This window comes from Coloeus monedula, assembly GCF_965178545.1.
Source record: "Coloeus monedula genome assembly, chromosome: 1".
NCBI classification, from domain to species: domain Eukaryota; kingdom Metazoa; phylum Chordata; class Aves; order Passeriformes; family Corvidae; genus Coloeus; species Coloeus monedula.
Window position 1 is genome coordinate 135309627 of NC_138781.1, and position 27937 is coordinate 135337563.

The 27937-nt window shown below is 39.5% G+C and overlaps 2 protein-coding genes across 4 annotated transcripts in view; one reads left to right on the forward strand and one right to left on the reverse strand.

The window, feature by feature from the left end:
* Positions 1 to 3590: 3590 nt before the first annotated feature.
* RBM12B (RNA binding motif protein 12B) lies at positions 3591 to 10088 on the reverse strand. 3 transcript variants are annotated; one of them, XM_082280446.1, is made up of 3 exons: positions 9984 to 10088; positions 7065 to 7110; positions 3591 to 6379 (listed from the first exon to the last, which is right to left on the reverse strand). In XM_082280446.1, exon 3 carries the CDS (start codon positions 6349 to 6351, stop codon positions 4252 to 4254), a length of 2100 nt encoding a protein of 699 aa, XP_082136572.1. In that variant the 5' UTR covers positions 6352 to 6379; positions 7065 to 7110; positions 9984 to 10088; the 3' UTR covers positions 3591 to 4251. The 3 variants fall into 3 exon arrangements, with proteins under 3 accessions (XP_082136572.1, XP_082136570.1, XP_082136571.1); XM_082280444.1 differs by having other exon boundaries at positions 3591 to 7110; positions 8732 to 10068; XM_082280445.1 differs by lacking the exon at positions 7065 to 7110 and having other exon boundaries at positions 8364 to 10068.
* Positions 10089 to 11755: 1667 nt separating this feature from the next.
* The window catches only part of TMEM67 (transmembrane protein 67), a gene marked incomplete at its 5' end in the record, with an annotated part of 29605 nt that continues 13423 nt past the window's right edge, over positions 11756 to 27937 (forward strand). The window contains 11 exons of the mRNA XM_082297418.1: positions 11756 to 11942; positions 13928 to 14016; positions 15476 to 15569; positions 17010 to 17109; positions 17563 to 17632; positions 17739 to 17813; positions 19020 to 19082; positions 21370 to 21524; positions 21645 to 21753; positions 23290 to 23376; positions 25318 to 25383. Of these exons, the coding sequence (XP_082153544.1) occupies positions 11756 to 11942; positions 13928 to 14016; positions 15476 to 15569; positions 17010 to 17109; positions 17563 to 17632; positions 17739 to 17813; positions 19020 to 19082; positions 21370 to 21524; positions 21645 to 21753; positions 23290 to 23376; positions 25318 to 25383 (1095 nt within the window). The remainder of the gene's footprint in view (positions 11943 to 13927; positions 14017 to 15475; positions 15570 to 17009; positions 17110 to 17562; positions 17633 to 17738; positions 17814 to 19019; positions 19083 to 21369; positions 21525 to 21644; positions 21754 to 23289; positions 23377 to 25317; positions 25384 to 27937) is intronic.

Sequence of the window (27937 nt, forward strand, 5' to 3'; positions counted from 1 at the left end):
TGTAGTTGATGTTTATTATATTAGTTGACATGCTATAAATAGTTCAAATTTCATGTGTTTAGCTACATTATTCAGTTACTGATGCCATCAAATAGACAAGAAATTACACATTTTGAGTGTAATTTCTTACCCTGTTTGGAGATGGTGGTTATGTGTTTTCATTTTTTAACAGTGTATGGTTGTCTGCCAGAAAGCTGATAGATACCACACTGTTCACCTCCAGCTTTAGTATCTGCTAAAGAACGAATGCAGAAGAATTCAAATTCGTCACTGGAAAAACAATTTTAAATTACAATGAAATATTCTTTCAGTTACAGAACTAAATCAGGAAGTTCATTTGTAATATTGATGCTACTTTTCTCCACTGATGTGAAATATGCAATGCATACCTGTTTTGACATATGAAAAAAAAGGTTTTGCCAAAAATTAATGTGATGAAAGTGAAAAGTTCACAATATAGGGTTGTTTTAAACCCAGAAAATAATTTTACACCAGCATTACATACTATTGACACTGAATTATTGTTGCAGTAAATACCAATGAGCAAAATTTTAAAAGTATCTAGGTAATTTATTCCCATCTATTTCAGCAACTAAGGCACTTCAATAAATAGTTGTATCACATCAGTATTCTGGTGATCACCACTTTACCATTTCATACAGAATGAAGTAGTCAGTCTCCAAAACAGATGGCTAACTTCATAACAATTTCAGGTTTTCATATACACATATGCAAATAGCAATTATTTGTGTACTATGTCTTGAGAAAGCAATTCTGAAAAAAAAGGCAGATGTGTTTAGATTAATTGCCCTCTAAATAAGATTGGCAGCTAGGGTACAGAAAGAGATTTTTGTTTTCCCCAGCAGCATCAAATTCATTCTCCCTACGTCACAAAAAAAAGTCAACTTTAAGAATTACAGAAAAACTTACAGAAAAGAAGTACAGTGTTGGGCAATTTTGTCCTGCATGCGTGATGTCTTAAGTTTGCACGTGCACAGAAATTGTGACCTCAAAACTATATATGAAAAGTCCCTGATTAAAATACTTCACAGCCAGAATAATTTAGAATGTTACTAAACAGTTAAATATTACCTAAAGATACTTCTGCAAAGAATTTTCTTATGGTGCATGCTGCAAGACTGACTTGCAGTTATTCCATTCACTCATTTGTATTTTTTATTACTGGCACCTAGGTGAGGCAGGTTTGTATCCATTCTCGCCTAAACTATTTTGCCGCTCTGTTCAACACACTGGCACATTCCTCTGGGATTAAGCATGGTCATCAGACTGTCCAGTTAGACCTTCCCTAAATGCCTCAAGGTGCTTTCATAGCGATCACTATTTCTAGTTTTTGACAACAGAAACTGTTCTCCGTTACATCAGAATTTTTGGACAGTAGTAGCAAAAGCAACTTCAGAGAAGGCATAACTAAGGAAACTTGCTATGTTTTATATCAACATCACAAACTGTAGCATTTCATTTGTTACTCTTTACTATATGGATGGTACTTAAAAAGGAAGAACAGTATTTCAAGCCATGTTAATTATAGACAGTCTCTGATTTGTCCTTTGTACTGGAAATACAGTGCCTCCAAATTACTAAACATCTGATATTATAAAACCCAATTATCAGGAAATGCTGTCACCACACCATGCACCTGTACCACCTATTCAGGCAGAAGCAGAATATAATGCCCAGTCTAGAGAGGCAGGGGGAACAGAGAGAGATGGACACACATAGACCCAAAACAGCAACCAGGTAACAGCTGTAAACTAAGAATCAACAGTTCTATTAACCGTATTATTTAACTGATGTACTGGCATCCCCTCCCAATTTTCCTATGCTTCAGTGCATCTGTACATACTTCAGGGTACAGCTCTTCTCTGTATAGACCTTGAAAAAATAATTTTTTTTGGCCTACCAATCAAACATTTCAGATTAACCTAAAGTATTCATAAACTCTAATCTGGCTTTAAATGAAATACAAATCAGCTACAGGGCAAACAGAAGACCATTTTTAAATGCCTTAATTATGACCTCTGCTATTACAAGCTTTATGATACTTTTTATATGGTTCACTAAGGGGGAAAAAATGTTTACCATCCCAAAAACTAATGCTATCTTATCAGCAATTACTCTTAACCTTTTCTGAGAACAGACAATGGTTTTTCTAAAAGAAAATCTCACTTTATTGGCAAAACAACCTACTAAACACCCTTACCTTTCCACCCTGCAAGTTTGAAATCTCCTGTTGTGTTGTAGCTAGAAGAGCTTTAAAATCAACATATCATCAAAAATGTTTAACTGGAGAAGTTAGTTGTATCCACATTTTCAACTCACCTTAGTAGTAAAGATACTAGCTTACAAAAACAGTCACAATGAAGTTTTCAACATGATGATAACGTATGTGAAGTTTGAGGATTCTCATGTCTTTATTTTCCCTGCAACATCTTCTGGCTTCTTCATCTCTTTTACAGTAGCTATTTAATAAAGCACAAAATTGTTGGGTTTTAATTCCTTTTAAGTTCAGAGGATTCAAAACTGTATGATTCTGAAGCTAATTCCTACTGGAGAGCAAAAACCAGTATGCCACGTGTTCAGAATTTGAAAACTTTGCCATTACATTTCTTTGCTCAGAGGACTCTACATATACAGACCTTGCATTATCATTCAAAAAGCTTTTTTCCTGACACTTAAAACACAGAACAAATAATATGCAGAAGAAATAAAGCTACACTAACCTTCTGAAAATTACAGAACAAAAAATTCCACTCATTTTGTTTGCTTGTACCAAACAGTTGGCATGGAAGTCTTGCTTGCATTCATATTGATGACTTTACATAAAGTAATTAAGATTTGACCCACCAGTGAGGGGAGATCATTCACTGGAAAGGCTGCCCAGACAGCTCTAGCCTTAAAGCTATTAAAGATGCAATGGACAAGGCCTTGAGTAGCCCATTCTAACTTAAACTGCTTTGATGAGGGGATTGGAATAGAGACTTCTCCATGAATTTAGAATTTTTTGGAATTGCCCAAGCAAAGATTAAAAGTTTTCACTGCCAAGTTGCAACTTTGTTTGAGGGGACTGAGACTTAATTCTTTAATACTACAGATACTATCTTGCACAGTTGCAATGTCAAGGAAACTCCTCACCCACACAATGGAAGCTTCCTACTAAGCCTAAATTTTGAAGACACAGCTTTTCCAAACTACCTTTTTTTTCTTCCTAAAATTTAAATATGCTGGTACAAAACCAATGAAAACAACCCGTTCTAAATGCTGACACAAGCATTTATTACGTAAGAAAATAACATAGTTGGCTGTCAGCTTGGTTGCCAGTGACAGATGTTACTTAAAACTAATCAGAGATTGACCTGGAATGCATCCAGACATCATTAGCAAGTTAGTATTCATATTATGCAGCATGTGAAGATAAAACAAAGACCACTGAAGTCAGAATTCTTGATCTGATTCCAGCATTCATCTTCTGCCTCAAGGTACTACAGAGAACAAGAAAAAAGCCTAACTGATTAATACAGCCTCTGCAATCTCTGTAAACTACCCATCCTTTGCTGTGTTGACAAACTACCAGTTCACTCTTCCCAGAGGAAGCAGCCACCATCATTCTCACCAGGACCCAGATCTGCTGAGCATAATAGTTGAGATCATTAAGTATACAAGTTTTAAATATAAGACACACATTTAAATGGCAATTTCCTTTTTATTTTAAAAAAGTTGCAAAGCCAGCTAATGAGAACAGGAAGCTCTTTAACAGGAATGCCTGCAAACACATGAAACCGAATAAAACCTGAAGAGTTTACACAAAAGGAAACAACCAAAAAAAATCCTCAGTAATTTTTAAAATTTTATTAAGCTAACATCAGTAAGAACTGTCGTTTACTAATGCAGATAGCACTGAAAATCTTCTATTTGAACCGTTTGTGTGGTCAGTCAACCAGCACTTAGTTTTCATTTGATGCAAAGACACAAAACTGGAATTAATCTTAAAAAAAAAAACCAAGAAAAAACCAAAAAAAAAACCCAAAGCAATACAGCTCCATCCCTTTACACCTTGATGTATGACATTCAGTATCCTACAGATATTTCAACCAAGAGCTAAACAACTGAACTGCGTATTATTTACAACTATTGATGGAAACTGTTTCTTTTGCATTTTCCAGTAATAAGAAGTTAAAATAACTGTCAATACTGTCAAACCTAGAATGTGTTATTAGAGCATCTTGTCCTCCTTTACAACAAACTCAACTTAACTTTCCGTGGACCAATGGGCCTATCATTCAGTTCATTAATAGCAGCCATAGCTTCCTCATAGTTTGTCATAGCAACGATGGCATCACCAGAAGGTAATCCTTGTTCATTGTACTGCACAGAAACTGACTCCGGTATCACTCTGTAGCCATAGAAAAAATCCAGAATCTCATTAGGAGTAGCTTTAAAAGGTAAATTTTTCAATAGAATAGGAACAACACGCTCAGAACCACCACTGAAATTTGGATCTGGCATAAATCTTCCTTCAGGAAAATTTCCCATTTTATTATTCCCAAACTCCATTCTGCCAAAAGGTTCATTGTCACCACCAAAATCCATGAGGGGTGGTGGACCCCTAAAATTCTTAGGAGGGCACATGAAGTCCTCAGGAGGATTTCTAAATTCAGAATGATGCCTAAAGTTCCCAGGGGGACCAAACGAATGCATGGGTGGCCCTTGTGGTGGCCCAGATGGTGAACCAACTGGACGGGAGAGGTCACCTCTATCATACAGATGTGAACGACCGTGCATTTCATTTGGTGCAGATAATGGTGCTGCTACACCAAATTTCTGCATCTGGTCTTGAGATATAAGTCTTATTAATACTTCTGTTCCCAGAAATGTCTGACGATTTAAATTTTCTGCTTTCATGGCTTGTTCTTCAGATTTAAATTTCACTAGTGCTTCTCCCAGTCCAACTCCTTTTTCATCATAGAGCAAGTAGATATCATCTTCATCAATATCAAATCTTGCAAAGAACTTTTGCACTTCAATTTTTGACACATCAAATGGAAAATTCCTTACATAAACACACGTCTTAGGGCTGGAATGACCTTCCCGGTAACTCTTTTCTGATATGGCCTGTCCAAAATGATCTCTGTCCGGTGATCTTTTCCTCTCACAAGAGTCAATTATTTTCAACATTGACTTTCTTGAAATTGGGAAAATGTACACAGGACGATTGAGAAGAACCTTTCTATGACATTCCAAAGCAGCCTGATATTCTCTCTCACTCCTTAACACTACAAAGGCATCTCTAGTCCTTTTCTGATGCTTATCTGTTAGAATCTTGATCTGTTTGCTGTGTATATCCAGATCAGGAAAAAAATCTCTCAAATCTCTCTTCTCCACATTAAAAGATAGATTTCTTAAGTGTATGTAATATTCCTGGCTGGGAGATGAACGAGAATGTGTTCTTTGTCTCCTTGGTGACCTTGAACGAGAATGCTTCCTTGAATGCATGTAGCCTGAACTTTTTGGAGAATGGTCTTCGCACAAAAAGTGATCCATTTCATCTGGCATGTCTATCCTCCCACCACATTCAATCCACCGTTCCTCTGTAGTTGGACTAATTTCTATAAACCTCTGATCCATGTATTGTCTATGACGCTTAAGTCCTTCTAAGGCATCACCAGGTGTAGCACATTTTACCAAGCAATCACCATTGTTTAAACCATTGCGGTGCTTTATCAGAATCACCCCATCCACACGTATCCCCGAAAGGAAAGCACGTACTTCAACTTCCGTTGCAGAGTAAGGTATACCACGTAGAAATAGGTAACGATCATCTGGGTTAAATGGGTGAGAATCCTTTCTTAACTGGTAGTTTGACTTAGGTATACCCATATCACCGTATCTTGTGCCGTTGGTATGGAAACCAGCCTCCAGGCGACTTGGTGGTCCGTAACTAGGTTTTCTTATTCCTTTTGGAGAAGCTGTAACTAAATGTGGTATATCTCCAACACTTGATGTACTAGAACCATTAGTACCTGTTCTTCTAGAGCCAGACATAGTTTCTCGTCCCCCACGGTCAAATCGTTTCCGGCTCATTTCTATGGTATTCTGCATCTCTGCCTTGCTGCTGAGAAAGAGCTCTATGCGCGAGTCCTTGATAAACCCTCCCGAACAGCTCATGGCACGCCGTGCATCTTCATCTGTTGCAAATATAATAAAAGCCTCCCCAATCTCTCCTCCAATAATATGCACACCTCCATCAGGAATATTCAATCCCAAGAAGAAACGACGAATATCTGGAGGACCCGCAACAACAGGAAGCCCCTGTAAACGGATGACTACAGCCATGCTGAGCTCAACCCACAGCAAAAATCACCTGCAGACAAAAAGGTACACATGATAGCACGTCTTTAGTACTCAGCTATTACAGTATCTTATCACTTAAGAAGCTAGAGCCTTTTTAATGAATGCCCTTGTCTCATCAAGAGAGAAAGTATCAAAAAACCCACAAGTTCACAAGAACAAGATTAAAACACAATTCACTGAACGTTGATTAGTCAGAACAATTAGCTACTCCACCAGCACACGTGCACAAATCTATCACTATTCCCTGCCCTAAGGGCAACAAAATCAACCTAAGTCACTCCGCACCATCCACAATACCTAAAGAACACCTCAAGTCTTTCACGGCATAGTTACTACATGCCAGCGATCTCTGCCCAGTCCTAAGGAACAAAAGAAATCCAGTTTACTTTTGAACAGGACACTAGCTGATAAAAGGACAAAGGAAAAAGAGTAACTATGTCACTGGAAAATGAAGTAATTCAGAAAGAGTGATGACTTTACTGCTTTGACAACTTCCGCTACCCAATGATCAGTTCTGTTCAATAATGTATGTTTTCTCAGCATTCAAAAATGTTGTCTCTTTGACGTAGTCAGGGTATTAACTGCAGCGGCCACAAGCATATCCTACTTGCCAGCCACAAGTCTGTGAGGAAAAAAGGCTGTGTATGATCTTGTCACAATACTCAGTGAGAAGTGTTAAGCTTTTGGCAGCTTACCTGTTTCTGCTTTGGAGACCTGATAAATTCTGTAAAATCAACTTAACTGTGGAAAGAAAACGAAACATAATTAATGGCTGATACCTGTACTTTGCTTTACACACTGTGCTACACTGCTGCAGCCCATCCATAGCAGTGGCTAATACTAAAACCAAGTATGTTATAAACCCATGTGAAGAATTCCTTCCATGTTCCAAGATGCCATGCACTGCATCTTTCTGTTTCCATTTTAGAAGCAAAAGAAATTCAAAATTTAAGTTGACTTCTGGAAACGATGAAAATACGATGAGATTACTTGGTCATCAATTGTGCCACTGAACTGTTGCAATGAAACAGACTGACAGTGTATCGAGGGAACAGTTCTCAACTGAGCTCTTCAAAGTTGCTTAGGTCCATCTCAGGATTACAGGACATGTCCATTCTTCTCAAATCCACCTGGTTTCAAAGTTCACAACAAGAGTATGCTACTGACCAGTCCAGCACGGCACTTAACATACACAGTGAAGACCATCAAATGAAAGAGCAAAAATATCCAACAAGGAGAAACTTCAGAAAGTACCTGAATTTACAAAGCCAACTTCAGTATTTTCCTTATATCATTACTGCCTTTCAAACATAAGAACAAGAAAAGCTTGAAAACACTGACTTAAACATACCCTGATTTTCAACATTTTCTAACATCACACAATAAATAGCACAATATTCTCAGAACAAACACAAGCCTCTGTAGCAGATTACTGCATCCCTTTAAAACAAACACAACAGCCCAACACTCTGATCATTTGAGAACACTCCCCTACAAACCTTGCTCTATAAAGCACTAGATCCTGATGACGAGTTATCGGTCAATAACCATAACTGTCACTCCACCTGAACTTAGCAAAACAAGACCAAAATCCAAATTCTGTAACTAATGGACTGTGTCTCACTTCTGCACCAGTACTCTGTAAGCACAACAAACCGAAAACAACTGCCCATTTAGAAACTTCACTAAAGACCATCTGTTCTCTGTACTTTTGTGGTGAGTCGACCCCAGCCAGCAGCCAAGCACCCACACAGCTGATTGTTCACTCCTCATCCCCATCAGCAGGATGGGAAAGAACAAAGTCAAGAAAACTTGTGGGTCAAGATAGAGACAGTTTCATCAGTGGAACGAAAAATGCAAAACAAAGGAAATCTCTCACCACCTCCCACAAGCTGACTGATGTCCAGCCTTCCTCCAAATAACTGCCTTGGGAGCCAAGAAAAAAATCCCCCCAAAGAAACCAAAACCATCAAACAAAATACTTCTTCCTCTACCTCAGTTTTTGTTGCCAAGCACGACGTTACATGTCACAGAATATTGCTTTGATGAGTTTGGTCAGCTGTCCCAGCCATATTCCCTCCCAGCTTCTCACCTACTCTGAGCACACTCACTCGAGGAACAGAGTAGGGAAAATAGATAAAGCCTTGATACTGTGCAAGTGCTGTTCAGCCACAGCCAAAACACCGATGTGTTGTCAACATTCTTTTAGCCACAAATCCAAACTGAACTGTATGGGCTGCTGTGAAGAACGTTAACTCCATCCCAGCCAGACCCAGAACACTTTACAACGTGTCTTCTCAACAGATGCAATGGCAGTGCCAAAAAGCATGGAGAATTCAAGGGAAGAATTTTCATACGGCACCTTCGTGTCTTGAAAAAGCAAATCCGCTGCCCTGCTACTTCATGACGTATTTAATCTGTAGTACTTCTGGATTCACAACTCCGTTTTCTTATCCCAATTTTTAAACATCATTCACAACAGCTCTCCTCCATAATTCTTCGGTGATAAACAGCAAGTTCTCCACGATGCACCAGGGATACAATACACAACCTTCAGTGGTGAAAACCAGACACACTGATTCCAGATCATAATGTCATCTCTAAGAAGTCCACAAACAAATACAAGTTCAAATAATCAGCTCTTACTGACTGTATAATAAACAATCAAGCATGGGTAGAAAGCATAGACAAGCCATCCAACAATTTAAAGTGCATAATCAAAAAAAGTTGACTTGTCATGAAAAGTAAGAGTAATTCATTAACTAAGCAAGGACTTCAGAGAACAGGGATTTGGAGAACAGACAACTTCATGCCACAAGTTAAAAGCACAGAAGTACATACAGTTTCATGAAATTTTATATATAAGCAAAATTGGCTAGAAAACAGTACAATACCTATTCTTCCACGGCCTCGGGAAATCCCAAACATCATTAAAACCGTTTAAGTAATCCACATCTTGTAACACAGTAGGAAACTAAGTCTGCACTAGACTAATATTTTTATCATAACACTGAAAGATTACACAGACTGTATGCAAGCTAGAAAGAACACCCACAGAAACACCCCGACTACGAAACTGGAGCAGTATAGAATAACCAGCGGAACAGGGAAAGGTTTCTTACTCTGTTCCTCAAAATAAGCCTTAAATAGAGGAAGCAGCCTGCTACTAATAGCAGTTTCCACAGTGCAGAGGGAAAACGTGAGTGAGCTCTGCAGCTGGGCCCGCTACACGGTCGAATGCAGCACGGAACCGCTTCCGAGCAAGTGGCCCTGCCGGCACCAGAGCTGCTGGAGGGCCCGGCCGCGGGCGGCAGGGCAGGGAACGGGCGAGGGGACGGGGCGAGGGGAGGCCGCCCCGCGCCACACGCGCTTCGGCCCGCCAGAGCCGCCGGTGCTCCGTCCCCACGAAGAAGCCCGTCTGCTGCCCGACACCGGGACAGGGCTGAGGGACGCACCGGGAGCGGGAAAGGGGGGTGGGAAGCCCAGGGACAGGAGGGGGCCGGGGCACACGGAGCGGCCGCGCAGCGGTTCCGCGGGGGTCGGGCAACTGAGAACCGGCAAACTCCGCGCCGCCCGCGTGCTCTGTCCCTCACGCCATCCATCCACGCACCCACCGGACACGCCGCTCGGACGGGGCCCGCAGCTCCCGGCACGGCTCCGCCAAGATGGCGCCGCCTCCACTACCCCCCCCCCAACGCTGAGGAGAAGCTGCGCTGCGCGAGCGCTTCCGGCCCGCGAGCGCGGGCCTGCGCGCGCACCCTCCGGGCGGAGCGCACAACGCCGCGACCCCGCCCCCTCCGTGCGGCCGCGCCTGCGCGGGCCGCGCGCCCCCGTCGGCGAGGGGCGAGGCGCTGCAGGTAGTGCGCATGCGCTCTCTGCCCCGGACGTGCGTCTGCGCTCCCTGTCTAAGTAGGTCTGATGGAGCTGTATAATAATAGATCTGTATGATTATAGATTTGTATAGTGATAGACCTGTACGATGATAGATCTGCATATAGACGTCGATCACGCGGTGGCCGAGTGCCGCTGCCGTGCTGTGCGCTGTCCTCAGGCTCGTTCCCGTTCGTGCCGGCGCGTGCCGAGCCTCAGGCGCCCCTCAGCGCTGCTCCTCCAGGACCTACAGACACGGTTTCTGACACATCTCGGGGCTAGCTCAAGTCTTGAGTTGTGAGAGGAAAGGAAGGCAGGGATGGAGGAATGGAAGAGGAGAAGGAAAGGTTCAAGGTGGAGGAAAGGGAAGGGCAGAGGCAGAGTACTTTGGTGTGCAAGCAAGGTATTTTATCCTGATGTTTATCCTACCTGCCTTTCCCTGTCTTTGCTTGTTCTCCCCTGTCTTCCTATGCTTATCAGTACTTGTCTGCTCCATTTTACATAGAAAAAAAAAAATCTGTACTATTTATGATAGATTCACTTAGCAATGTTGCCGATTTTAGGAGCTTTCTCAACACAGGCAGAGTCTTGTTTAGAAAAAAGACATTGTTTATTCTGTGCAGGGTACAAGGTGGAGGCTTCCACAAATCAAGCACACCAAGCGGTAAAAAGTTACATTTTTACACAGTCAAATTTACATTAACTTGAGCCTGGAGACAGGTATTTTGACTTGAAAACATCAACTCAACTTTTAAACATTTGTTGAGCCAGCAAAATATATTCAGTGATAAATAAACCATGCTAATGTCGAAAATCATAATAGGGAATTAGCACGCAGGAGAGGGACAATGAGAAGTAATTAAAATCCAGGACACGGTGTCTTGCCAAGTTTTGGTAACATCTGAGGGAATAGGACAAGAGGCAAGACGCAGAAACATGCACAGAAATTTCCACCTGAGCATGAAGAACTTTACTGCGCGGCTGCTCAAGAACAGGTTGCTCACTGATTCAAGAACTGTCTGGTCCCAGTCCTGTGCCATGTGCTCTGGGAGGGCCCTGCTTGAGGAGGGAGGTTGGACCAGATGAGCCACTGTGCTCCCTTCCAACCTGACACATTCTGTGATTCTGTGGAATGTGAACAGAAGTGTGCTGACAAAGGTGTAAAAGGTAAAGGGGAGTAACTTTGGTTGTGCATCCATTGCTCTAAGCATATTCTCTGTTTTCACCTTGTTACAACTTTCCGTTCTGGGGAGAAATTACAAACACGTTTTACATTTGTATGATATACTGTGCACCAGTTCTAGAGACGAGCTACCGGAACATGCACGGGGCTCGGAGTCCTCTCGGTTCTTGCTCCCGCTCTCGCACAAGACGAACAAAACCCTCTGCAGACCGCATAGATAAACCCGGGCTTGTGCAAAGCGGACGCTTTGCGTGCTGCGGCGACGGGCCCTGGGCGCCCGCCGTACCGCGCGGCTCTGGCCAATCGGCGTGCGCGGGGGGGCGTGCGGTGGCCATGGCGACGCAGGGCCGCGGGAGCGCTGCTGCCGCGCTGCTCATGGCGCTGTCGGCGGCGCTGCCTCCCGCCCGCGGCTTCTCCGTCCCGCTCCAGCGCCCCGCCGACTGCGGCGCCGACCGCTACTTCGACAGCTCCCGCCTGGCCTGCGCGCCCTGCGGGGCCCACCAGCGGCAGAGCGCCGGCGGTGAGCGATGGGGGAGGCGGCGCCGCCGGCGCCTCGGGGCAGGCGGGACTCGGGCGGCTCCGCGCTGAATCCGCTCGCAAGCAGCGGGAGATGCACTGTCGGGGCTCAGGCTGTGGCGGTAAAACAGCAGCCCTCGGGCACGTCTGGGAAAGCCGCGAAAGGGCCAGGGTCCCGCAAAGACGTAAGAGCCCCCAGCACAGCTGTGATGTATCTGAGATACAGCTCAGAGAAATGACTGTACACCTTTTTTAATAATCTTTTTTTCCTCAAACATTATAGGTATTTGCATTTTCATCTGTAAAACTACACAGGACCCTGAATTTATGTTCTCGAACACTTCCGTAACTTGAAACTCATTGTCAAAATCTGAATTGGTCTGAGATACCAAGTGTCTTGAGATCCTCAGGCTGTGCCCATGCTCGTCCGAGTCCCACGCGGGAACTTGGAGTAGATACAGCGCAGCTGGACAGTACTAAATGGAAAATACAGATAGTTGGTTGCTTTCTTTAGGGCATAAGGAGGTATTAAAGGGTCTTATCTTTTATAAATACACAGTCCAACAAGAGTGGGGGTTCCCTGTTGTTTGTACAGACACAAATTTGAGACTAAGACCCAGCAGCATCTCTCTTCAGAACTGGTACTTCAGTCAGAAGCAGTGATGTGAATGGCTATGTTCACAACTGCTGCATAAAAGCTGGTCACCTTTTCCACCGCCACCATGGTACCCTAAAGAGTAATCCCATAGTGCACTTACTGAAAAAAAACACATTATTTTATTTCAGATCTCCTGATGACATGGGTATCTAGATCCATAACTCCCTTTTAGGCTGAATCTTCCTCTAAATCAAGGGCTTCAAGGAGAGGAAAATTCCAAGGAGAGGTCAGGGGTTTATTTTTCCTGCAGATCTGTCTGGAGCAGTGTAGGTAGGTGCCACCTGGTGCACTTCGCATCTTGACTGAATTCCACTTTTGATTGCCCATATACTCCCTGGCTAGCTCATCACTGTGGATTCTGCTTTCAAGTGACATGCCTAAAAATCTAGGTATTGTCACCGTGAGTGTCGCAACTCAAACTTTACATTGATCTAATCTAATTGGGCTTTTTCTTCTTTAGAATTAAGTATAAATGGTTGATCGTTTTGACAAATGTTTCTGTACAACTGGTCTCATTAGAATGTACTTTAAGGTTATAAAACTTTTCACACAATTTGACATTATTTTTACCCGCACAGTTCAATAAGCTTAAATGATAAAAAGAGTTTATCAGTATATGTAATCTATTTTGGTTTGTAGTATGTGTTTAAAAGTACAGAGAGAAATTCATGAGAGTGAGACTGGAAAAGTTCCTAAAAAAAAGTTGTTGAGCACTAGCAGATGGGCATTGTACTGTGCCATGAAAGTAGTGTTTAATTTCATATAAAATGTTAACTGTGTTCTGTTCACTCACTGAAAACCATTCAATATAAACCTTGATCCCCATGCACAGTTTTAAAAGCCTCGAGTTTAAAACAGCTTTCCATACAACAGTTATATTTTGAAAAACCTTTTCATAGGAACACATTTTGGTTTTAGGACTGACTTCATATTGAAAAAATAAAACCTGTATACAAACATATAATGCTGGTGTTGTAGAGAGGGAAGGCTGTGGCAAGATTTAGATTGGGAGATTATATCTATTACAGACCAACTGGTAAAGTTTGGTTTAATTAAAAAAGGCCACAAAATACAAGCTCCAGGTCCCTGTTTCACCCTGGTAGATCAGTCAGCCTTGTAACATTCTCCTCAAACGTCTGTGTGCAAACTGTAACACTCTACTGAAGGTAAGTTTTTTTAAAAAGCAAGATGATTTTCGTGCACATCTCGTGTATTTTTATGTGTCTATCTCATCTTCATCTCTTGAGAACAATAGCAGTTGTTCTTAGTATTCTGTTACAACCAGTCAGTTTTATATAGATTAAAAGTGCATCTGTTTTGGTTTTTTTAAGGTAGTTCCTGTGTATGTGAGCCAGGATACAGGATGATTTCTAGTAATGGTGGGTTCTCTGCTACTTGTGAAAAATGCCCAGAAAATATGGTAAGTATTGAACTTTTCATGTTTGCCATAATGATATAATACTAATCATAATTATACAAATCATAATCATACAAACCATAATCATTATGGTTTTTTAATTTTAAAATTTATCCTGATTGCAAGTTATTTTTCATTAATTTAAAATATTTTTACATAATAGTCTTTGCTTGGGAATTTTTAAGACCGTGCTTATAGCTATTATTTTTTTCAACTTAGAATTGTCTATTACTGTTATTTTGCAGGCATTTTTTCATTACGAGTTTGACTCCACAGACAAAATAAGAATTTTTTAAAGTGTTTCAGTTCCTTCCACTGCTTTTCTTCTCTTCTTTGTCCTTGCCCAGACAGCACAACTCTGTACAGTGTTAAAGATGCTTTTCAGCTCATAGGTATCTTAACTGATTACTTATATAAATACTATTATTGTAATATTTAGGCTGTATCTTTATAATCCCTGATATTTCATCTTCTTACTTCAAAATGAGCTGCTCCTGCGATGTTACTTTAATTATAAATATAGTTTGGTCAGTTCTTTTAACCTTCCTTGACAAATTAAGTTAAATTTTGTGTCATAATCACAGCATTGAGCCAGAGACACCAGGCTTAACCAGATTTTTCCCACTGTAGTAAACAAAGGAATGTATTTTTCCAGCAAACCAACTTTTGAGGGTGAAGCCTTCCTGAATACTTCTTTCCCTTCAATAACTCTAGAATAACTCTCAGGGGAGCAGCTTAGTTGCCTGAGTTATGTGTTTAGTGGCTAATGGGCAATGTAGGTAATTTCCCTTTTCTTCTCATCTTCTTGCTGTGTTAGACAAAGACTTTGGCACACATTCCTTTGTGTTGTGATATTTTACTGTTTCTTCCTCTTTCCTGCAATGGTGGCATTTGCCTTTGGTCTACTGCCAAGGCTTTTGCAAAGATAAAATGATGATAGTGGGGAAGAGAGAAACAGCAGTAGCACTTGAGGATAAGCAATTATCTTCATTTTCCTCAGTGTTTTTTATCTGTTGTGCAGTTACTTCGTAGTATATAATAAGTGTGGATGTGAACTGTCTGGGTAGGTACAAAATTCCAAGCAGTTATATAAGCTGCTTCACTTAGAACTCCTCCATTTCCATTACTTCTGTATATTTATATGTAATTGTCTATGTATGCATTATTATGTTTATTCAGTGTAGGACTTCTATATCTCTTTTTAAACATTCCACTTTGAATTTTTATTGAAGGGTGTAAGCTAACAGGTTCAGAAGATCTTAACATTTTTTTCTGTGTCTGCATAGGAACTACTTTTGCCAGATTGTTTAGCCTTTTTTAATCTTTAAAAGCTTCATGAATGTTATCAATGTTTTATCTGAACACATTTTCTAGTAACTAATGGCTGGATAAGGCATTTTTCACAGATACTGGGTGATGTCTATATTTTTGAAAATCCTGATAGTTTTGTGTTTTATTTTAGAGCGGAGTTACTCAAGATGGGTGGAATTGTATTACTTGCCCCAAAGGCCTGACTTCGAAAGGAAATTGTAAATGCCCCAATAACGAAATACTAGGTAAAAAATATGTGCCAATTATGAGATGATAGCACTTGTTTTAGATATTTGAGTTTACTAAGTTATGCTTTTCCGTTAAATAAGAAAGAAAATTTTGCATATGTTTACATATCTAATGTAAAAATTCAACATTCTTCTTGATCTTAATTGTAATTTCTGAAAGACGATGGATAAATCTTCACCATTGCTCATTTCAATAAAAACTATTATGCAAACATTCCATAAATGAATATTGCTCAATGAATACTTCAAGCTCCTTGGCAGCAGATGGAGTTGGAATAAAAACAATGTCAATATAGACTGTAAAAATATTACAGTGTTTTGAAGTATAAAAAGCAGTAAAGGAATTATACCTACGTGAGTCGGTGGAAGAGAACAGCCTGAGCAAGTCAAGCAATGGCTGTGCATTAGTGTCAGTGCATTTCATGCCTCCCTGAGACACCTGTACCTGTGGCTTTCTGAGATGTGCTTCCCTATACCTGTGCTTCCCTATGTCTGTGCTTCTTACTTGATGCTCTCTAGTAGTTGCAGATGATTTCCAGTAGATAGAAAAAAAATTTTAGTGTTTGTATTAAATGGATTTCTGCTTATATTGCATAGTACAGACCTGAGAGCAAAGTCACATCACTGGTGTAAAACATAAAAGCTCTTGTGACCTCTACTTTTCCTTTTTTTCAAAGACATGGAATGCCTATAATTCTCTGAATAAGTATTATAAATGTCCACTTTGGTTACATTTCCAAGAGGGTATATTGGAGAATCACTGTTTTCCAGATCAATAATTTTTAATTTTCCTAGGAATCTGGAAAACAGTGAATACCAGTCTTCTACCTTAAACATTATGAGAGTTACAAAATGTTTTCTAGGCCTTTATGGTAAAATACTGAGAGGAAAGCTGAATCCATAATTTGACATGCAGGAAGAACATTAGTATTGTATTTTTTTGATTCTCTTTGATTTGGATTTTTTTTTTTTAATAATTAGATTTGAAATCTCTTGCCAGATTATACAGTTGGTGGAAGATGCCATTTTGAAACTCGGAAATTGTGACATTTCCGTGAATCATTTCAGATGAAATTTAATTTTTTTTCCCCAGTAATTTGCAAACTTGTTGTTTTGAATTTTTGCTTTGCAGTGAGGCCTTTGTTTGAAATTTGACTCAGAATAAATAACAGAGGAACAGCCAAACTAGACAGGAAATGTTGCATTACTCATTAAAACTAAACTGCATGTGCAGAGCTACAAGCAGTGCACACATACATACATGAATGTGCATTTAATAGTGGATGTTATTTGCAAGTTTTGCTCTTGATTTTTTCAAAATAAACTCTTTGAATTTATTTTAGATCTGCACAGATGCTGAATTTTTTCACTTACCTTAACCTGTGTGACACTTTGCATCAGGCAATTTTATCACAGTTGCTTTTCTTTTCTACTTAGTGGAAAGAAGCATCGATGGCATTTTGCTTAATGAAGCATTGTGCTTACATTGTAATGGAAGTGAGCAGTCATTCTCTGCCTCAGATGCATCAGGAAGTAGGTGGGTGCTCTTTGCCTTTTGTGATGATAAATTTGAACGTGTCATGCTACCATTCAAATGGAATATTGCTGAGGAACAGACTGTATCTTTGGGATGACAGTTTTGAAGGCAGGGAATTGGAAATTCTCAACCCATATCAAACCCACCGTGTTTTGTGCGGACTGAAGTCCTTAAAAGGCCATCAGCTTGGTTTTTTGTCTTGCTTTTGTGTGACTAAAAAGCATGCTTTGGATTGGAAGCAGAACAGAATTCTTATTTTGATAATTAATTATTTGATTTATTTTCTACTTCACTGATAGTAGAAACAAATCAATAATAACTTTTGAATTTCAGTTCAAACTAGTGAAGTTGCTGACACTGTTCCCAGGCATACTATGTAATCAACTGTCACTGAGTACTAAATCTCATACTTAGCTACGTTTTAAGTGCATTCTTCATGTTTGTGATCCATAGGTGTGTAAGATGTGAAAAGACATTCATCCAAGTAAGCAAGTCTTGTGACTGCAACAGCCCAAACATTTTAGTAAGTAGAAGAATGGTTATTGTATTGAAGTTCAGAAAAAGCAAAGTGATTTTTACAAGTGTATCAGTATCATATCAGTATTTTTTTATTCTTTTATTTCTTTCAGACCGGGGGATTGTGTTTTATGGCTCGTGAAGGCTTACCACCAAAGGGAGCTGCAACTGTTCGTTTTGCACAGCTAGTAAGTGCATTTATTGTAAAACGCTTCTAAGCTTTCTCATTACTTACTTTTAGTATGTATTTCAAATTCCCGTTCTTGGAAAACAAAGGTGGAACTTTTTGTGTGATCACGGTGATTGTCAGGTAATTTACATCAAGATGGAGTGTAGGTATGGACACCAAGCAAGCATTGTTCTAATGGAATAAACTTCTAAAAATTCATGCCCTCTTGGAAACTGAAAAAGGGAAGTAATTTACATTACTTTAGTATCAAAACAAGTAGCATGTGGCCTTTTGTATTAACTGTGTGCATTTGAAGCATACCCTTGTATCACAAAAATATACTGAAGAGTCCATGAGTGCCTCTGGACTTTTTTACTATAAAATTCGTATTTGTGTAAAATATTTGAAAAAAGATGTAAGGGTTGAGCTTACTGCTTGATCTTAGAGCTTATAGAAGAAAATGAGATTGTGTATGAAATTGCTGAACTCCTTGAGTTAGCTAATGAATGAAAATATGTTCTATTGAGAAGAACGAAGGGGTTTTCATTGTTTTATCTCATGAACTTTCATTAGTTATGAAATCTGCTCAAAGTTAGGACCATTTGCCAAGTAGTTCTGAATTTAGGAAATGCTATGTGGCTAAGAAATGTATTTTGTTCCTAAATGAATTAATGTTAAAAGCTACTGCTTGAAAGAAAGTAAAAAGCAGTCTTCAGTTTTTCTGATATCAAACATTGTTTTGCTCCCTGAAAATGCCATCTTCTAAGTAACATTTTATTGAAAATATGTCTTTTCATTTGCTTACAGTATGTATGAATGCTATGTGTTGTTCGAATGTGAGTAGTTGTAGAAAGGAGGTTGTGAAATAATTAATTTGGCAAATTTGGTCCTGAATTAGATTTACCATCAAGTCTACTTCTTACCCTTGAAACTGTTAGTACTTCCCTTATGCAGTAAAGAAGACTTCTGTGTCACAGAATCCATGTTCAAAGCTTAAATATTTCAGCTCTTGTTCTGTATACTTTGTCTAATTTAGTGAAGTGAAAGAAATTATTGCATTTTGATTGTGTTTTGAACTGATACTGTTAGACTGAGATATTTACGAAGGACAGAAAGCTCTTAGAAAAAAATAAGTAGCATCTTCTAGCAGACACAGTTTTCCAGACTGTTACCTTATGGATGAGTTGTTGTGAACAAAGACAGTGAAAAAGTTCCTTATTTACAGGGTATAACATTGACATCAGCATGGTTTCTGAAAAACCTGCAGTCCTCAGCCTTTGCCTGTTGGGTGAGTTTCATTAATGTTTGCAGTTTGCTTTTTTATACAGAATGGTATTCTATAAAAGCATGTCTTTTTTATTTTTGGAAGTTACCTTGCTTAGTTTTAAAGAATTTTATTTTGAGGTGAGAATAGAAAAGAAATAATTATATATACAGAGTGCTTAGAAATATTGAGGGCTAGTCAATGTTACTGCAAGTCTACAGGGCTGGAATTTTCACAAGATGAATGGTGTTAAAGAAAAAATCCTTCAATATTCAGTAGCATGTGACCTACTATCCATATATGTGGCTATAAAGGGATCACTCTGAAAATTAATTTCTTATATATTCAGTATTTATTGGCACCTGCTCTTTACCTCTTAGTTGATTTTCAGTTATTCATAACCACAGAACCACCCTTTTTAGCTTTGCTTTATGTTATGCAAGTGTTATTTACCATTATGTTGCTCTGGGTCACAGTAACCATGGGTGAAAAAGTGGCTGCAGCAACAGAATCACAGACACTTGTGAAGGGCATGTGCCTCTGCCTCCCTTTTACCAACTCTGTTATCACACATGCTCATTTTCCTTCTGTACTGCTCTCTTGAAATCAGATTTTATACTTCCCAGGTTCTACATTTTGTCCCTGTGGGTCACAACCCAAAGGGTTACTTGGCCTAGACATCTCTAAAGATCACAGTATAGATTTGCAGGATTCTGTAATACACAAGCACATGGAGTCTTTATTTCCTGCATTTGTTTATTAGAAATTATTACAAATTATTCCTGGTAAAGTGAGTATAGTTATGATTAGTAAAGCAAGTGTGTATGTACTGCACTGGTAGCAGCAGTCAATAGTAGCAGCTGACATACATTTCAATATTACAGGTTGCTACAGAATGATCACTAGGAAAGCAGCAAATGTGCTTATGATGAATTACCCCATGCGTGTATATTATTCCAATAGTATCAGTGCAGGTACTACACTGCCAGCAGTGGGGCCTCAAAACTGATGACAGATGAAGTTTCACTTCAAAGATGATCAACACTGCAGAATCTGGAGTCAGTCAGGCATCCCTAGCCCCAGTCTGATAACTGGCCTAGGAGAGCTCATAGAAAAATTTGTGTAGGGGACCTTCTCTGTGTGTAGAGATTGAGAGAGAGAGACAGGGATGGATTCACTCCCCATTTTGGGTAAAAAGTAATTTTTATATCAGAGAGACATAAGGTGGTGTAGGACAGCACCACCTGGAGCAGCCAATAGATGACAATGTTTTAAATTCTCTCAGGCTACATTTTGTTTTTTTCCAGACTCTTTTTCTACTCTTTCATGTACAACAATCAACAGCAGTTGCCTATTTCTACTCCTTTGGAATGTTTTCCCCCTTCTAAACCCTAAGCCTGTTCTAGACTCTTTTTCATCTTTCCAGATGATAGGTTGCCGTTACTATTCCTTGGGTTTGTGCTTATTGATGGTATCTCAGAAGGTCTCTGAAGTTCGAGTGCCCAGCTGCACTTCTCAAGGATGTTTCAGACTCCCAGGCCATGTTCACAGGCTGGCAGGTGTCCTCTCAGTCAGTGTTTCAGCAGACTTCTGTTCAGAATTTTCCCAGATCACCTTTGTGGCTGCTCCCATCACCATCTCATAAACACAGCTCTGAGGTGTATTTCCCCACTGGTCCCATTCTTTACCACTGACATCAGTTTATCCTGTTTGTCTGCCTCACCCTGCTCAGCAATTCAGAGGTGCTGCCTCAATGTGATGAGCAGCTGCTGGTCTGACCACACAAATGGGGTTAAGGAGGTGGCAAGTTAATACCAGTGCAATGACCACTGCACACAGATGCCAGGTGTCACCTCTGCATATCACTTGGCACTGCTGTGTTTAACAAAATTGAACATAAAACTGAAGAGAAAATACTTAGACTACATGTATCTGTAGTTGTCAGTCTGAGGTCTTTGATGGAGTCATCTTTGCTATACAGCCTAAGTGGTATTAAACATTTTGATTTTTACCTTGTTTTCTAAGTGCAGATTTTGACATTTCTGTCACTTTTTACCATCCAGCTGATGCAACTAAAATAAGCTGAAAAAGTGAGAATATTGATTTCATGCTGCCATCTGCAGATCTATAAAAATATGGTACCTGAATACCTGGGAGAAAATATTAGGTGTTGACAAAATGAAATTACTTTCAAGTGAAAACAAGGGTTTAGGAGTGGCTTCTTAAAAATAACATTAATTTTCTGGCTGCCTCACAAAAAGGAGAGGTGATTAAATACTTTTTTCTGTGTTCTTGTGTTTCTCCACTGCAGTTGTACTCTAATCTAACAGCATGCCAAGCTCTTGGAAATATGTGTGTGATGAATATGAACTCATTGAGTTCTTCAAGTACTGATGCCTGTGGTTTGTTTCAGTATATTTTTGTCAGTACAGCCAGGGTAGGCATCGTTCATTCAATACCCTACTGGTAAGTTGCCTTTTCCGTAAGTTTTGGTCTTTAATAGCTTTGTATGGAAATTATTATTCTAAATGTTCTTTGATGAAAAAGATTATGTTTCTTTAGAGAAAACATTGTTATTCTTTTCAGGAGGCATAATCTTCCATGGCTGTATTACGGTGACCAACCCGGATTAGCATCCCAAGTGCTTGAGAAAAATCATTTTCCTACAGCCTTCAGTTTTAAGGGAACAGATAAGGTAGGTGTTGGGTAGTAGACATAGGGAAGCATACGTTAGGAAGAGGACATAATCACATAAAAAGGTTTAGATTTATTATAGATGTGACTCTACTGAAGGTAAATTTTAGGCAGTGAATGTAACAAAACTCAGTGTGAGATCTTATGGAAGAGGAAGGTGTTATTTACATAAAATAATGTCTAGTCGCTTCCCCTGCTTACACTCTCATAGCCACATTCTCATAAGGCCAAGGTGTGCTTGCCTGAGTGGTCTGACCAGGGCACAAGGAGCACAGGATGCCAGCTTTTAAGTGTTCAGTGTGTCCCCAAGGATCTGGATTGGCAGTGGTAAACTTGTAATTAGACAAACCTTTTAGGCACCTTAGGAATTCATAGTTGTTTTGACACTGTCTTTTGTTTCAGAGTCTTGTTTACTTCTCTCTTCATAAATCTGAGGCAAAGTTATCTTTGTCTTTTTACCATGTTTGAAATATGTGCATCCTTTTGTCAGATTTTGTGGTGAACTAATGTGAAAATGAGGGGTAAATGTGACATGCTGTATCTTTGCTGCCACCCTTCTGGTGTGCCAAAGTGCAGGGTCTTTTGCTGACAAGTTGTCTATGCCAGGTTTTATCACAACCCATTTATCATCTCTGTAGCTGGGAACAGTGTTCTTCATCACTATCTTGTGGTGTTTAACCCTTTCTATTGCTCACACACACTTTTCTCTCCCTATTTGATTTATACCACTTGTAATATTTCTGTTACAAATCTCTACAAGCTGATTGTATCAGAGGTGGAGTCAGTGCATTAGAACCTCTTACTGCAGTCAATTAGAGAAAAAAAAAGAGGTGAGGAAAATAATTTTAATGTTATCAAAGCCAGATACCCATCCCTGGGAGGAACGAACTGCTTAAGTAGCTTGTTAACTGGCACAGTTTTATGAAGAAATCGGAGAGTAAATAAACAGTAAAGTGATTTATTTTTCCAAATTCACTGTAAAAATAGAGAGCTGGAATAGGTTATTCAAGTTCAGGTAATCACAGAAAGTAGTATTAGTGATAACCTGTTTGGCAGTTGTACTGCCAATTTATCTAGAGTTTTCTTCCTGTCTCAGAAATAAAATGATAGCCTTTTTCAGCCATATTCTACAAGGCTGTGTTTTAAATTGAACAATGTTGCAATGAAGCAGTTGTTTTAATTACTAAAATACTTGTTATTCCTTCTAACACTGAAGGTCCTGGAAGCCCTCAAGATTCCAGCATAGTGTACATCAGAAATCTGCATAGATTTTGAATTAGTTTAGGGCATGTCTACCTGTGTAGAAGTTCCTCTGGAACTTTTTCCATTCACCAGTGAAGCTGCAGAAGAATGGTATGTTTTATTTTAAAAAGTCAACTACAAAACCCAAGATTAAAAACAAAATCAGAAAGGGGAAAAAAATGAAGGATTGTGCTGGAAGTTTTAGGAAATGTCAAACAATTGGAGAGCAGTCTCTAAAATGTGAATGTCCACTTCAGGGCAGTTTCATTGTTCTTAATCTTTTTTTCATCATCAGGATGTAAAGCTGCAATTTATTGCAGCCTCATTTGATGCTGCAGGAAACTTTCTAAAGTGGCAGAGTTTGGAAGGAGGCATCTTACAGGTATGTTTGATTTTAATTATCTTTTCTTGATAACACAACGTTCTGAGTGTCTTTAGCCCAATTAAGGCAAAGGCCAAGAGTTTGGTTACTACACTAATGACAGTTCATAACTGTAGAGCTAGGTTAGGGAAAATAGCCCTTTATTCTCGCTCACAATGATCTCTGCAAAATCAAAAGTATAAATTCATCAACACTGCCTTCATCCTTTGGACCAGCATAAATCTGGCATATTGGAAAGCTCTGAAAAATAGTGTTAGTAATTTAGAACCAACTATCTCTGTCTTCCATTCAGCATAGTTGCTCACGTGGGTAGTTTCTTATTAAACCTATTTTTCTTGTTGAGAAAAGTGTATTCTTTAGCTCTTTGTCCACTTGTGTTTATAGATGATTCTATGAGTATGTCCCTATTAGATGCTGTCACCTATTTGCACACGTCATGGGGGTGACAACCAAATCAGTGGTTATGTCACTGTCAAGGCAGGTAGGAAAGCTGATCTACACTATTTTCTTTGTGTCGTCTTGGAATTTTTTGCTTTCTTATTTCTTTTGGTTTTAAGTATAAAATGTACACTTTGACCAGCATGTGCCTGTCTTTTTCATAACAGAAAGTTATAAATACTTGGTGGGAGACTTTACATAAGAAGGGGGACTACTGGGTAGAAGTACCCTTGGACACTACGCCCTCAGATTTCAGGGACACGGACATTCTACTTCAGCAGTACCATGCTGCATAGTTAGGCGGTGAAAAATGCAGGTTAGCAGCAATTAGAAAGTGCAATAGTAATTAGTCTATCAGAGAGAACAATTGGCAGCTGCAACATGTTGCAGAATAGAATTTGTTTAGCAGTCCAGTGGTGATCTAGGCACTCAGTAGTTCTCTAGGCAGACAACAATAAGAACACTAGCAAGAACAATTGGGAATTGTCTGTCTCTTTTCTATTGGAGCACGTCACTTCAGACACTCCAGTGTCTACAGAAGAGCAGCTGACATTCAGGATTTATTTTGTTGTTGCCTCAGGATGAGCCATCTTGCATCTGCATCTCCAGTTTTAAGGAAAAGTAGTGTCTGACAGAACAGGTTACTAAGATAGTTCCTATGCCTAGAAAATTATATATTGACATAGAAGTTTAGGTTTATTGGGGCACATTTTCTAGGGCAAAGCTTTTAACAGCTATCCAGAGCAAATGGGAAAGGAATAGCTTTCCCATTCAAAGCCTCTTTTAATGTAGTAGGTTGTGCATGATGGTAAGACATTACAGTGCTAAAGTGGTCTCAATGCATAATTGTAGCAATTCCCAGAATTTCAGTTTCACACTAACAGAATTGTGTTTTATGAAAATTTAGACTTGATTTTCATTTCGGGGAAATGGCTGTGCCCTCCACGAAATGCCATACTCATTTAGTTAGACTTTGGCCCATTTTTTTCCAGATTCAGCTGAATCTGCTGTTCTTTGCTGAAAGTATAAATGTTGTATTAAAAAAAGGAAAAAAAATCTGTTATTTGCTATAACTTTGATCCTCTGAGAATGCCAGCTTAAGAGAAACAGGGCTGTGTGAATGTGGACTTCTTTTCGTATGGGATTCTTGAATTTAGCAGAAGCCACTGATTGAGCTTGAGGCAGCACAGTGCATTTAATATTCAGTCCACAGAAAGATTGTTCTTGCCTGGTTTTGGATGCTGCTGTCCACAGATTTCTGCAATGGAACTGAAAAATGCTATGCAAGTATGAATAAACTAAACCAGCGTTTTAAGAACATCAATATTAGTGAAATAAATAACTGTATTTACTCCAAAATCAATCCTTCTCTTATTAAAAAATAGAACAAAATATCTTTTGTGAGAACTCTGAATGCATAAGTGCTTGAGGTGCCTGTAAATATTTTTTGCATGAGAAAATGAGACCTTTGAATTAACCTAATTATAACCATGTTTTATTCAGCTTTGTCCTGATACCCAAACTAAATTGAATGCAGCTTTTGCTTTTGGAACAACTTACCAACAAAGTGTAAGTAATATATAAAATGCTATTTTGAATTTTGAATTAAGCTGCCTTATATGTCATTAGTTATTCAGTGCATATTGAAGAATGTTTGGAGTTTAGGCATAAGCTGCAACATGGAGTTCCTTGTTGTGAAATTGAGTAAAGTAAGTGTGGGGTTTTTTTAATTATTTAACTATATCACAAAACTTGTTTACTACATAGCATAATCACAGTAAGTTAAACTGGCATTTGTATTTGTGAGGTTGCTGACTTAGCAGTTGAAGAACACAGTGCCTAAATAATGACGCCGTATGCTTTGTATTATATCTCCTAATTTTCCTACCACCATCTTTGGTCAGTTTTCATAGGGAAAGAAGGCAAATCCAGTCATGTGGTGCCTGTATATTGTTCCCATTTACTTTTTATTGTATGCCCTGATTTTAGTGAATTCAGTAAAGAGATTGAAAATTTATTTTAATAGAATAGGTGACTCATCAGAGGAAAGAGATTCTTTAGCTGTCTTAACTATGAAAAAAAAACCATTGGGGTTTTCCTACTTTACTAAACACCAGGAAAGGAAGAGGGGATAGAACACTAAATCATGTCAGCTGCAGAAATGGTTCTGCCAGTGATAAAGTTTCAATTTTTGTCACTTAAGATGTTAAATGGGAAGGTGGTACTCTCTTTGGCAAGGAAGTGGAGAAAGAAGCATCTTTATAAAACTCCATATGTGTGCACAGCATCTCATATCTCTATATGAATATTGTTTATTAATTACCATCTAACATTGAAAACCATTCCCCACATTATGTGTTGAAGTGTAAAAATATATAAACTCTGGATGCTGTTTAGGTGGTGTGAAAGTCTTGGAAGGCTGTCAAAGCTTAGTCTGGGAAATTTAAAGTGTTTACCAAATAACATTGACAAATCTTTGTTAAATATTTTTATTCTTCCATATTGTTTAATGTTGTTTAATCCATATTTCAGTGTTTCAGACAGAATGAAAACATGTTCTATTTAGGATCACTGAACTAGTCAAGTATGGGGTTTTTTTTCTTTTTAAAATCTTGAGTATTTGGTCTTGAGTCTGTATTACCTGTTATTCAGTATTAATAACAGTTAATATGGTTGGGTTTGAATAGATACATCAATAACTTACTGAGTATTTTTTAGTATAATTATTTTCATCCGTTGTATACATTACTTTTTTTTTTTCCATGTGGCTTTGGAGAAAACATGGTTGACAAATTATATATGAGTATTAAAAGATGCATGGTTGTTCACATATGCAAAAAGTTACCTACTTTCACATCTAATTTCTTCACACAATCATAGAGTGGTTGAGGTAGTTGGGGACCTCAGGAGGCTGTCTTGTCCACACCCATGCTCAAGCAGGGCCATATAGAGCAGGTTGCCTAGGACCATATCCACATAGGTCTTTATCTCCAGGGAGAGAGACTCCACAGCCTCCCTGGACAGCTTGTGTTAGTGCTTGGTCACTGTGACAGTGGAAACCTCTGTCTTCTGATGCTCAGAGGGAGCCTCCTGTTTCAGTTTATGCCCATTGCCTCTGGTCTTGTCACTGGGTGCTGTTGAAAAGAGCCTGGCTCTGTCTTGTACACCCTCCCTTGCACAATATTTGTACACATTGATAGGATCCCCCTGAGCCTTCTTATCTCCAGGTAAAAGAGTCTCAGCTTTTCTTCATAGCAGAGATGCTTCAGTCCCTTCCTCACCATAGTGGCCTGTGCTGGACTGTATCAAGTAGCTTATTTTCTCTCCTGTGCTGGTGGGCCCAGAACCAGATTCAGTACTCCATGACTTCAGCATTTATGTTTCTTGACTTTAATGTTTACACTGTTCCAAATTTTATGTCTGTGAGGTTCGCTAGGATATTTTTTCCAAATCTGTTGAAAAATGTTAAGAGCTTCATTCTCCACATTAGTCATTCCAGTAAATTGCAACCATTTCTGAGAAGTTTGCATAAAATCATTAGTACTTTGTAATTGTTTGCAGATAGCTGGAATGCCTTGTCTATCAGTACTTCACTAAAGCATTTTGACACCGTTTCCCACAGCATTCTCAAGAAACTGGCTGCTCGTGGCTTTGACAGGTGCACTCTTCACTGGATGAAAAAATGACTGGATGTCAGGCCCAGAGAGTGGTGAATGAAACTAAATCCAGTTGGTAGCTGGTCACTGGTGGTGTTTCCCAGGGCTCAGTAGTGGGTCTGGTCCTGTTTAACATCTTTATGAATGACCTCGACAAGGGGATCAAGGGCACCCCTCAGCAAGTTTGCAGATGACACCAGGTTGGATGGGATGTTGATGTGCTGGAGGGCAGGAAGGCTCTGCAGAGGGATCTGGACAGGCAGGATTGATGGGCCAAGGCCAGTTGCATGAGGTTCAACAAGGCCTAGTGCCAGGTCCTGCACTTGGGTCACAACAACCCGCAGTGCTCAGACTTGAGGAAGAGTGGCTGGGAAGCTACCCAGCAGAAGAAGACCTGAGGTTGCTGGTTGACAGCCAGCTGGTCAAACATGAGCCAGCATGTGCCCAGGTGGCCAAGAACGCCAATG